General features: G+C 42.2%; 1 protein-coding gene across 1 annotated transcript in view; it reads right to left on the bottom strand.

Moving 5' to 3' along the window:
* The window catches only part of SELENON (selenoprotein N), a 61,866-nt gene that overhangs the window by 11,212 nt on the left and 38,242 nt on the right, over window positions 1-12,412 (bottom strand). Inside the window, exons 7-9 of the mRNA XM_060784443.2 lie at window positions 9,828-9,909; window positions 7,099-7,281; window positions 1,593-1,698 (exon numbers count right to left, since the gene is read on the bottom strand). Coding sequence (XP_060640426.2) covers window positions 1,593-1,698; window positions 7,099-7,281; window positions 9,828-9,909 — 371 coding nt within the window. The remainder of the gene's footprint in view (window positions 1-1,592; window positions 1,699-7,098; window positions 7,282-9,827; window positions 9,910-12,412) is intronic.

The raw sequence follows: 12,412 nt of genomic DNA on the forward strand, positions 1-12,412 counted from the left end.
AATTCCTAAGAGTAGCAAAATTACAGTTACAAAGTGGCAACGAAAATAATGTTATGATTGGGGGTCACCACAACATGAGGAACTGGATTAAGGGGTCGTGGCATTAGGAAGGTTGAGAAACACTGACTTAGAGCTTCTTATTACCGTACTAAACATATTCAAAGCTGTCTTAAAGTCAGGAATACACTGCACAGTATGGCATCCCAAAATAGTGAAGGTCAAGGAAATGAGAGATTGTGAAGCAAAGAGAAAGGAAAGCCTGAGTAGAACCAATCAACCACTTTTTTGTGTCAGGAGCAACTTGAGAAACTGCAAAGAGGAGCGCCCAGTGGCACAATGTGCCAGGAGACTGAAGACCAACAGGTTTGGGAGAGCATGGGTGAGCTCCCTCTGTCAGCTCCAGCTCCCCATACGGGGACATGAGAGATGCCACCCACAAGGATGGTAAAACATCAAAATATCCAGGCGTCCCCTGGGCAACGTTCTTGCAGACGGCCAATTCTCTCACACCAGAAGCCACTTGCAGTCAACCACTCCTGCAAGGGGGAATGTGCTGGCATGGTTGTGCCAGGAGATTTGAATTTCTTTTTCTTGCACTGTTAGTTTGCATGAATCCATTTGGGCCATGCATTTTGCAATTGGGCAGCTTTCCCCAGGTTATAGTCATAGGGCCAACAACCTATCAATCATCATTAGAGCCTTTAGATCCGCCCCTTTCCCCAGGTTTTGGAGGGAAAAGGGGACTTTTAGTTCAGTCTCACATTTTGGAGCCTTACAGCAGGACATGTGGGGTTTCTCTGTCCCACCTGTAAAAAGCTTCACTTCTTACAGCTTTTGCTGGGGAAAAGGAAAACCTCTACAGCTTTGCTGGGGAGTAAAGTTACTTTTTACTTTTGCTGGGCAAAAGAAATAGTTCCTACAGCCTTCATGGAGAAATCTACAGGACACCAGCTTGGCAGATCTACAGCAACCAGTGCCTGGTAAGGGACCACTTGGGCTATCCATAACGCAGCTTGGAGCCGGGAGTTGGGGCCTCACGCCAGCAGGGTAAAGAAAGATTGCCCAAGGAGGGGTCGGAAGGTTTCCCTAAAGAAGATAGGAACAGTTTATCAAGCAGTTGCCTGTCCCTTGTTGGCAGATCAAGAAAGCTACCAGTTTTTCAAGATTATATAGCATTTAATTGTTTGAAGATTTAAGCCTTAATAAAGAACTTTGTTGAACCTATTTTGAGCCTCTACAGAACTTTGTGTTGGGAAACCTATGGGACCCTTTAGCTGGGGCACCCCGGCGTCCCGTTGGGTATACAGAAAGCACGTCCTGTAAACAGACATTGTCATAGGCCCAGCGCGCGACAGCACAGGGAACCTATGAGAGGGGGTGAAATATCCTTCTTTCCTTCCTTCCTTCCCTGCTTTTTACACAGGTTCGGGACTTAAAGCAGATCACAACTTTAAAAATATGCGAATTATCTCTTAAACTAATATTAATTTATCCACTACATTATCTTCCTCTGGTTATGTGCGAGGGGGCAGCTTGGGACATCACAACAAGCTCCCTGAAAAGGTGTTCCAAACAAGAACTACATCTCTTACCTCAGCATGACTGATCATCCAGTGCACCCCACAACAATATGGAGTGTACAAGTTTACTTTCAGATTTTGCTCTCTCAAAGGCTCGAGTAAAAGGAAGGTAGGAAACCTGAAAGCAGAGAAAGAAACAAAAGAGGCTGAAACCAAATCAGATGTAGAATAAGGACAGAGGAGACTGTATGTACACCATGGTGCCACTAGTCAGGGATCACTGAGCAGATGCCTGGGGCACCTCTGCACTCCTTTGCAAGGCAATACAACACAGAGGGGCCCCAAGCAAAGCTGGAGAGGCAGATGGATTCTGCAGGGATGGAAGCAGTTGAAAACTCCTATGGAATTGAAGGGTTACGACTTCAGCAGTAGTTGAGACTGCATCCTTGCATCATTTAAATTCAAAACAGCTTCCTCAGAACGAGACCACAGTTTGTGACTGTTTGGGGCTTCACAGAAAGGCAGGAAGAGCAATGAAGTGAGCTGAACCCCTCATATACCATCCCACCATTCCAGTCTACTGTCCGCCGGTCCATTTCCGAGCCCAATTCAAAGTGCTGGTCTTGGCCTATAAAGCCCTATACGGCTCCGGCCCAGCTTATCTCCCTCTATGTTCCACCTCATAGTTTAAGATCAACATGGGAGACCCTGATCTCGGTCCTACAAGCTTCGCAAACGCATCTGGTGGGGACGAGGGGCAGGGCCTTCTCGGTGGTGACCCATCCCCCCACCGCCTGTGGAATTTGCTCCCCAGCGAGATCAGGTCGGCTTCATCCCTCCTTTCCTTTAGGAAGAAACTGAAATCATGGTTTTGGAACTAGGCTTCTGGCCAGCAGGCATGGCAGCACTTTGGATGTTTAACTGGACTACATGATTGTGATAATAATGGAAATGGCTACATGATTGTGATAATAATGTTTTAACTGTTTTAAAGCTATTGTTTTATTTATTGTTTTATATTGCTGTTGTATTTGTCATATGTGATACGGCATTGAATTGTTGCCAGTGAAAGCCGCTCTGAGCCCCCCCCCCCCCCCCCGGAGGTTGAGAAGGGCGGGGTAGAAATGATGTAAATAAATAAATACATTAGAGTTGACATCTGAATGGTTGCCCTCAGTGACCCTGTTGCTTAGAGGGAAATGTTTTGTGTCAAAAATATCAAAAATTAACTAGATATTTTCAATTACAAAAATGTGAGTCAAGCACTGAAAGGGTTAAATGGATGCAAGGACTCAACAAAGGCTGCAGTTCAATATAAGAAGCTGTGCCTGTAACTTAGTACGCCTCAGTGTTAGTTGCCTTCAGTATGAAGAGGCTTCAGGCTGAAAGAGGCCTCAGTCTGAGAGAAGCCTCAGTGTGAGGTAAGCCTCAGTGTTACTTAGCCACCGTGGTCCACGCTCTGGTTACATCCCGTCTAGACTACTGCAACGCTCTCTACGTGGGGTTGCCCTTGAAGACTGCTCGGAAGCTTCAAATGGTCCAGCACTCGGCAGCCAGGTTACTAACAGGAGCGGCACTCAGGGAGCATACCACTCCTCTGTTGCACCAGCTCCACTGGCTGCCAATTTGCTACCGGGCACAATTTAAAGTGCTGGCGTTAGCCTATAAAGCCCTAAACGGTTCCGGCCCTACTTACCTCTCCGAACGCATCTCCACCTATGAACTGACCAGGACACTAAGATCGTCTGGGGAGGCCCTGCTCTCAATCCTGCATCACAGGCGCGCCTGGCGGGGATGAGAGACAGGGCCTTCTCGGTGGTGGCCCCTCGGCTGTGGAATGCCCTACCTGCAGACATCAGACAGGCCCCTTCACTGTTGGCGTTTCGGAGGAAGGTGAAGACCTGGTTTTTCGAACAAGCATTTGGCTAAACAGTGTAATTGAATATAGGAACACGGTGCAATCGAACATAGGAATATGGAACAAAGGATTACGAGAATGGATTCTGATTGTTGTTGAGGCGCTATGATAATGATTGTTTATTGATATTGACTGTTATGTATAATCTGTTTTAATTTGCCTATGATACTGTCTTGTGATAATTTGTACTATGTAAACCGCTTTGAGTAGCCTAAGGGCTGAGAAAAGTGGTATAGAAATAAAGTAAATAAATAAATAAATTACTAGTCCTCAGTGTGTGAAAAGGCCTGGTATGAGAAGGCTTCGGTGAGAGAAGCCCCAAGTTGAAGGCCTCATGTAAAGGCTGCTGAGTGTAAAAGGCTACTGTGTGAATCTCCTGTGCAAGTTTAGTGCGAGAAGAGGCTCTGTGAGAGCAAAGCTTTTTTATCTGCATGAGAAAGAAGCCCAGCATGGAAGCAAAGAAGGAAGTATAAAGGACTTTATTTGTGTTATAGCAACCTTGTTCTTGTAAATAGTGCAACCATATTATTTTACTATGAAGAAAATCCTCCTATGGAAGGTATAACATTGGTCTGTATGTTTTAGTCCTTTTTATCACTTTGGGTGACTGGTCACTCTGCATTTATGGGGAAGGTCTTTTGTTAATAAGCCCACTCACCCAACATTTTGAACTAAAATGAAGGCCACAGCAGTGAACTGCATAGTTTGATAAGAAGCAGCTTTGCCGCTTTGCTACTTTGTCATTCAGCAGACAGATTCCTCCCCACCAAAAGAAGATAAGGAGAAGAAATATAGGGAGATGGAGCAGAGGGATGACTCATAAGGAGACGGAGGGCACCAGAAAGCATTGTTATGTTTCTTCCAGTAGGCATTCATTCAATAGGATTTACTATTGCATGCAATGTATTTCCTGTGGGGATGTGGATTGTACTTTAGTTTTCAGCCACTATTTCCACTTTGCATGTCTTTTGGAACAATTTGTTGGCACAAAAATACATTGGGAGGGGGAGAGAATTCAGTAGTTTTAAAGCAAAGATATTGTCTCTTTTACAGAAACACATTAACACCAATTGTATTTCTGCATAGTTTTGACAGATTTCCCAAACTGCAAAGAACTTTGTATCCCCACTGGGATGACCCAAATGCCAGCATACCATTTTTCAAGGATATGAAGGGAAAGAAATATTCTTCACATCCCTTCACTTATCCCTAATTGGGAGAAGTATTTTTTTTTAAATGACCTGGATCCTGGCTATTTGATGAACCACATCTCCCACTACAACTTGGACACTACGGTCATCAGAGGAGGCCCTGCTCTCAGTCTTGCCTCCATCTCAAGCGAGGCTGGTAGGAACAAGAGAAAGGGCCTTGTCCATGGTGGCCCCAACTTCTAGAACTCCCTCCCTAAGAACTAATGATCGTACCTTACTTCTGCTCACTGGCTTACGAGGAGGAGGAATAGATAATGAGTGATATTGCCATTATACCTCTGAATAACATCTGCAATCCATACTTGGATCCTATCTGCCCCGCTAGCTCAGTTGACATCTTGAGCAATTATCAACTTATATGCACCCAAGGAACACTGTTGACTCTGCAAAATTGACGCTTCTGCTTATAGAATCATAGAGTTGGAAGAGACCTCATGGGCCATCCAGTCCAACTCTCTGCCAAGAAGCAGGAAAACTGCATTCAAAGCACCCTCATGTTTGTTTTATGTTTAATATAATAGGTTGTGTCTAAATCTACTTCTAATTTGCTAAGTTAAAATTGGTTTTATATGCTGTGTAGTTTAATTTTTGTTATTATGTGTTTATTAGTTGTTATGTTCAGGCATTGAATATTTGTCTTTTTTGTGACTAGGTCACTTTGGGGAGATAGGGCGGAATATAAATAAATAAATAATAATATTTTTTATTTATTTATTTACGACATTTATATGCCGTCCTTCTCACCCTGAAGGGGACTAAGAGCGGCTTACAAGATATATATACATACAATATATTATAATATTTGCATAGTACAACATCAGTATTATATATTACTATATTGTACTATACCATTATATTGTAATATTATGAGTAATATTACATGTAATATAAAATATATAATTATATTTTATTAGTAGTATTATTATATTGTATTACATTATAATATTATAAATATTATATGTATATACAATACATTATTATATTATATTATATTATATTGTATTATGTTATATTATATTATATTATATTATATTATATTATATTATATTATATTATAAGTAAGGCACAGGAGACAAGATGGAACCATCTTCTGCCCCCCTCTCTCTTCACTCTGGCCCAGAACAGCAGTTGGTGCTAGGGGAGGGGGCTCCCAACTGATGACATAGGCAGGAGAAAAGATGGAACTGTTATTATCATTATTATTATTTCATACATAACAAGATTAGTACACAGCAAACAAAATTACTATGTTGGCACTTCCCAAGTGTCTAGGACAGTGGTTCTCAACCTGTGGGTCCCCAGGCGTTTTGGCCTACAACTCCCAGAAATCCAAGCCAGTTTACCAGTTGTTAGGATTTCTGGGAGTTGAAGGCCAAAAACATCTGGGGGCCCCAAGTTGAGAACCACTGGTGTAGGACTATGTGATGTATCGGCGAATAATGCATGCAGATCCGAGTTGGGTGGCCTTTTGCAGCTGACAGATGGTAATTTTGTCAGTGCCGATTGTTTTTAAGTGCAGGCCAAGGTCCTTAGGCACTGCACTCAGTGTACCGATCACCACTGAGACCACCTTGACTGGCTTATGCCAGAGTCTTTGCAGTTCGATCTTTAAATCCTTATATCATGTAAGCTTTTCCAGTTGTTTTCCATCTATTATTATTATTATTATTATTATTATTATTATTATTAAGGATACATGTGTTAGTTACAACTTTGAAGATCACAAGAAAGACACATAGAAATGCTGCTTTCTCAAGAGAGAAAGCAGCATTCTCAGAGAGAAAGCAGCATTCTCAGAGAGTTAGCTATTCCCAAGCAATGTCTTCTCAGAGAGTTAGCTATTCCCAAGCAATGTCTTCTAACATGAATTTAAAAACTTCTTCCTACCCCATTTATTAAGATCATTAGATAGAGCTGTTTCTGGCTGCTGCAGTAACAGGGGATCACGTTTAATACCCCACATTTTCAATTTACTCCTTTTTCTAGTTCCCAAAATGCACAGGCCTTCTGTGTTTCCTGTAGATAAGGAAAATGCAGTGCTGAGACTGCTGCAATCCTCTCTCCGCTCACTGCAGGAAAATGCGCACAGAGGTATAATTTACCGCTTTCCAAATGGCACCAGGGATTCCTGATAAAGCCGAGGATGGATGATACAGCATTCAAAGTCCCATCTGCACCTAAAAGATGTTAGCCCAGCTACAAACTTCTTCCTTGACCTTAGCCAATGCTTCTACCTATCCTTCAAGAAAATGTACTCCATTGAAAAGACACCAGTCTTGGATAAAACGGATGAGACACTTTGTTAGCAGGTGGCATTAAAGTCAAATGAATCCTTGTTCACTTTTGCTACTGCCAAACAACACCCGGAAATTCAGCTTTGTTCTCCTTAATGGAAGTAAAGACAATAATGTAACCACAAGGACACACTAAGGACATACTCTTTTCATACTTTTTTAAACGGATACATGGCAATTTCCAGTTTGCTGACCGCCTCTTCCCAGTTTATTTCTCTCTGCCAGGAAATCTCTTCAAAGACAAACTGAATCGGGTCCCCTCCTCTGCTGTCAATCACATTCCCATTTTCATCGTGGATGACGGAAGGAACGGAAGGTCCCAAAGATTCCAGCTCCATCTGAATAAAACAAGGAGAAAAAAGGCACAACTGCTCTAAACATCTTCCGCATTTGCTATGACAAAGACCTCTGTATTTTTTTCGGGAGGAGCTAGAGCTGGATGCTGCTAGAGCAGTGGTTCCCAACCTTCTTTTGACCAGCGACCATTCTCCAACAGTAGTACCAAAAGGATTACAAATCAATTTTTGGTCAATTTTAGATTCAAGTTGGGGTGCTAATTCAGAAAATTGCTCAAGTTTCTGATACAGAACATATGCCATGGTCAGCGACAGGGAAGGAGTGGCAGATGGAATGAAAGGAGCAGAAATCTATATAAATAAAGTATAATGTTCGTTTGTGGGATTAACAGAACTCAAAAACCACTGGACGAATTGACACCAAATTTGGACACAAGATACCTAATCACCCCATGTATGTTCTTCACTCAAAAAAAATTGATTTTGTCATTTGGAAGCTGTAGTTGCTGGGATTTATAGTTCACCTACAATCAAAGAGCATTCTGAACCCCACCGACAATAGGATTGGACCAAACTTGGCACACAGTTCTCCCATGACCAACAGAAAATACTGGAAGGGTTTGGTGGGCAGTGTCCTTTGGTTTTGGAGCTGTAGTTCACTTACATCCAGAGATCACTGTGAACTCAAACAATGATGGATCTGGACCAAACTCTACACGAATACTCAATATGCCCAAATGTGAACACTGGTAGAGTTTGGGAAAATAGAATCTTGACATTCGGGAGTTGTAGTTGCTGGGATTTATAGTTCACCTACAATCACAGAGCATTCTGAATCCCAACAATAATAATAATAATAATAATAATTATTATTATTATTATTAAACTTTATTTGTACCCCGCTAGCATCTCCCGGAGGACTCTATGCGGCTTACAAAGGCCAAGGCCTCAACACAACATCAACAACAGACAATAACAATACAATGCAAAGCAAATTAAAAACATAAGCAATAACAAAAACAAAAAATAACACTATTACGCAATAAAACCAGGGCCGGGCCAATGAAGGGTACAGGTTAAAAAGTGCTGGGTGTGAGAGGTGATGTGTTGGGATTCTGGGCAAGTGCAATGTGCAGAGAGTCTTAAACTCTAATAAAGTGCTTCTGGGACGTAGTGCTGGAGGTTATCCTATTCTGGAAAGGCACATCGGAATAGCTAGGTCTTCAAGTTCTTCCTAAAGACTGCCAACGTGGGTGCTAGTCTGATGTCTTTGGGGAGGGTGTTCCAAAGTCGGGGGGCAACCACAGAGAAGGCCCTGTCTCTCGTCCCCACCAAACGAGCCTGCGACGCAGGTGGAATCGTGAGCAGGGCCTCTCCAGATGAACCAACGATCTCCCACACAGAACCCCCATGTGGGCCACAGCAACGTGTGGCAGGGGATGGCTAGTCTATATAAATAAAAATGTAATGTTCGTTTGTGGGATTAACGTAACTCAAAAACCACTGGGCGAATTGACACCAAATTTGGACGCAATACACCTATCAGGCCAGCGAGTGACCATCACTCATAAAAACACTGAAAAACACAGCAGAAAAGACTTTAAAAGCCAAAAAACAAAAATTACATGCGCAAAACCACTGTAAACAATGCAGTAATTCCTGACACTCTGGGCTCACTGTGGTGCTCATATTAAAAGATAAGACAATGGTTCTGCCAACCACTAACCAGAATCATTGCCTAAATCAGGGGTGGGCAAAGCTCAGCTCTAAAGGCCATTTCTATGGCTTTCTTCCTGCATTAAAACAAATGATCCTTTATATCCCATTTTGCAACCAAAACAGAACTGTTTGTGAATGTCCAGCCAGTTTGGTTGTAGTACTGGTAGTTATTATTACTTGATACATAACAAGATTAGTATACAGAAAACAAGATTACTATGCTGGCTTTTGAATTTTGATCACACGTCGGACACGTCCCAAGTGTCTATGACTGAGTGATGTATTGGCGAATAATGCATGCAGATCCGAGTAGGGTGGTCTTTTGCAGGTAACAGATGGTAATTTTGTCAGTGCCGATTGTTTTTAAGTGCAGGACAAAGTCTTTAGGCACTGCACCCAGTGTACCGATCACCACTGAGATCACCTTTATCGGCAAATAATGTGCGCAGATCCCAGTAAGGTGGCTTTCTGCAGCTTGAAGATGCTAATTTTGTCAGCGCCGATTGTGTTTAAGTGCAGGCCAAGGCACTGCACCCAGTGTGCCAATCACCACTGGGACCACCTTTATTCGCTTGTGCCAGAGTCTTTGCAGTTCAATCTTTGTATCGTGTCAGCTTTTCCAGTTGTTTCTCCTCCCCCTCCACCCGTTCCTGCTCCTCCTCTTCTTCTTCTTTCTCCTCTTTAGTCTATAAATGATTAGTTGCATTTAGGTGTACTTTTTTGTTAGCAGGGGAAACCTAAGAGAAATAATTATCCTAGGCCACACACACTGCATGTGCAATGGTTCTTATAAAAACCAGGCTATCAAATACACCAGAATCAGAAAAACCTATCAGAAATTTGTTCCAAATGCAATTGTTTCTACTTACCTGAGGCAAGTATCCTATATCTACTTCCATGTTGCTGCTCTCAAGGGCACCGTACAGCCATTCCATGTCTACGTTGAGAGACCTGCAGAGAAGAAGAACTGGCACCATCAGAAACACATTTTTAATATGGAAGAATATGTTTTTTTTAAACCTGGGTTTTAATTTGTTACTCCTCAGAAAGGGCCAACTGTAAATGTATTTATTTATCATTCCAGAAGCAAATTTAGAATACAGTTATAATGTATAAAAAACCACAAACAAAGTTAAAAATTTGGCCACTTGGGAGTGCCTCTGGTGTTACTATAAGAAGGTCCTCCATGTGGCAGGGCTCAGACTGCATTGTAGTAGGTGGTCTATGGTTTGCTCTTCTCCACTCTCGCATGTTGTGGACTTCACTTTGTAGCCCCATTTCTTCAGGTTGGCTCTGCTTTTCGTGGTGCCAGAGCGCAGTCTGTTCAGCACCTTCCAAGTCGCCCAGTCTTCTGTGTGCCCAGGACAGAGTCTCTCATCCGGTCTCAGCCACTGATTGAGGTTCTGGGTTTTAGCCTGCCACTTTTGGACTCTCACTTGCTGAGGTGTTCCTGCAAGTATCGCTGTAGATCTTAGGAAGCTCTTTCTTGATTTAAGTCATTGGCATGCTTACTGATATCCAAACAGAGGATAAGGGGGACCCCCATCTACACTGCCATATAATCTAGCTTCTGAATCCCAAAGATCTGGATACTTGGATCATTACATTATGGCAGTGAGGCTTTGAAGCTGCAAGGCTATTCAATGCTAATCCAAGTCACCAATTGAGACATTCTCACTTCCCACAGAGGATGCCTGCCACTGATGTGGGTGAAACATCAGGGGATAATGCTTCTGGAAGATGGCCAGACAGCCCTGGAAGGTGCTGGAGTTTAATTGAAGTCAGTGGGGCTTATTTCCAAGGCTATTTTTTAAAAAAAGAACTTGTTTTGGCAAAGACCTAGGAAATGGCGGTGACAGAAGTCTTCCTAACCAGAGTGGGTGTTTTAGCTCCTCCCACATTTTTACCTGGGAGCAACGAATGCTACTTCATTAGAAATCTGGCCAAAAAAAAAATAAAATGGGAGAATTGAGAAAAATCAATTTCCTCACCTCTTCCTGATATGTTGAAAAAGACTGCTGACCCCTACATTTAAAAGACTGAAAAACTACACTTTAACCAAAACTAATGTAGTAACACCATTGGAGTCCCAAATTTTAAGTGTAGAATTCAGTGGAATTTAACTAATGTGGTGAAGTCCTAGGAATCTCTAGGTTCACCAACACAACTCCACCTGAAGTTGATGGCAGAACCTCACTGGAAAACCTAGAGATTATTGTAGTTCAGCCAATGATTGTGTCTGATGTCACTAGGGATGATAGTTTTGCTGAGCCTGAGATTTTGAGTACTGGACTTGCTGAAAGACCTGAGGTTCAAGTCTTGAAAATGAACATTGTGTCTTTCCTGTAGACTCTGAAGGCCAAATTCCTGAAGGAGGCCCAGGGCAGCCTTTCTCTTGGGAACTGTCTTCAGAGGTTGAATTGTCAGGTGCAGAGATTAATGAGCTAAAAGATAGAAGACAAAACTTCTATAACCTTAGGGAGAGTTTCCAAGTTCGCCGAAGGTCATTGCGTCTATTAGAAAAGAGAGAAAACAGGCCCTTATCTGGTTGTAAAGGTAAATGAACTCATTTCTTGATGGTCCATGAGACAGGAAAAGCAGTATATGAGACAAGGAAAAGATTTTAGATTAGTTTGGGCAACGGTGGCATTTCAAGAACATCTTGCTTCAGGTTTTTTGCCAAGGGAATTTCTAGTTTCATGTTGCAAGTCTGCAAAGTTCAAGAGATTATTCTGGAGTTCTGTGATTTTCATGCTGTCTTCTTTACCTGGATTTTGCATCTTTGGATTTTGTGTTTTTATCTTTGTACCTTGAAGTTGATGGACTATTTCATGTCTTTGGACTGTACTGTTTTTACCATTTTTATTGCTTTGCTTTTATATATTCTTCAATAAACTGCTTGCTGACTTTATTGAACTAGTGTGGTGATTAAGTACAGAGGTGTTCCTACTCCTAGGATACAACAGAGATTCCTAGAGAGAATGTTTTAATCAAATCACAAATAATCAAATGTGCAGATGACAAATTTGCATATGTGTACGGCCAATAAAATAATAATAATATAGAAAAATAAAACCTTATTTATACCCTGTCACCATCTCCCCAGGGGACTTGGGGTGGCTTACATGAGGCCAAGCTCAACAAATACAGGGTGAGGCAGCATAACTTCTTTTTTAAAAAATGTGTGCCATTCAGTCGGTTGAAGACGTAGAGGAGCGCTAGTGGTCTTGTTCGAGAGGCGGGAGTATAAAGTTTTGTCCTGACACAGTTCAGTCACCATCATGCGTTGGAACAATGAAGAGCGTGCTTTTGCTGTTGAGGCCTACTTTTCGAGCGGATTTGGAGTGGCCGGCCCGCTCTCCAGATTTGGCCCCTTGTGATTTTTTTCTATGGGTTTTTTTGAAAACCTGTGTTTATGTGAACCGTCCAAGGACCCTACAAGATTTGAAGACCA

The sequence above is a fragment of the Anolis sagrei genome, chromosome X (genome assembly GCF_037176765.1).
Source record: "Anolis sagrei isolate rAnoSag1 chromosome X, rAnoSag1.mat, whole genome shotgun sequence".
Classification (NCBI taxonomy): Eukaryota; Metazoa; Chordata; class Lepidosauria; order Squamata; family Dactyloidae; genus Anolis; species Anolis sagrei.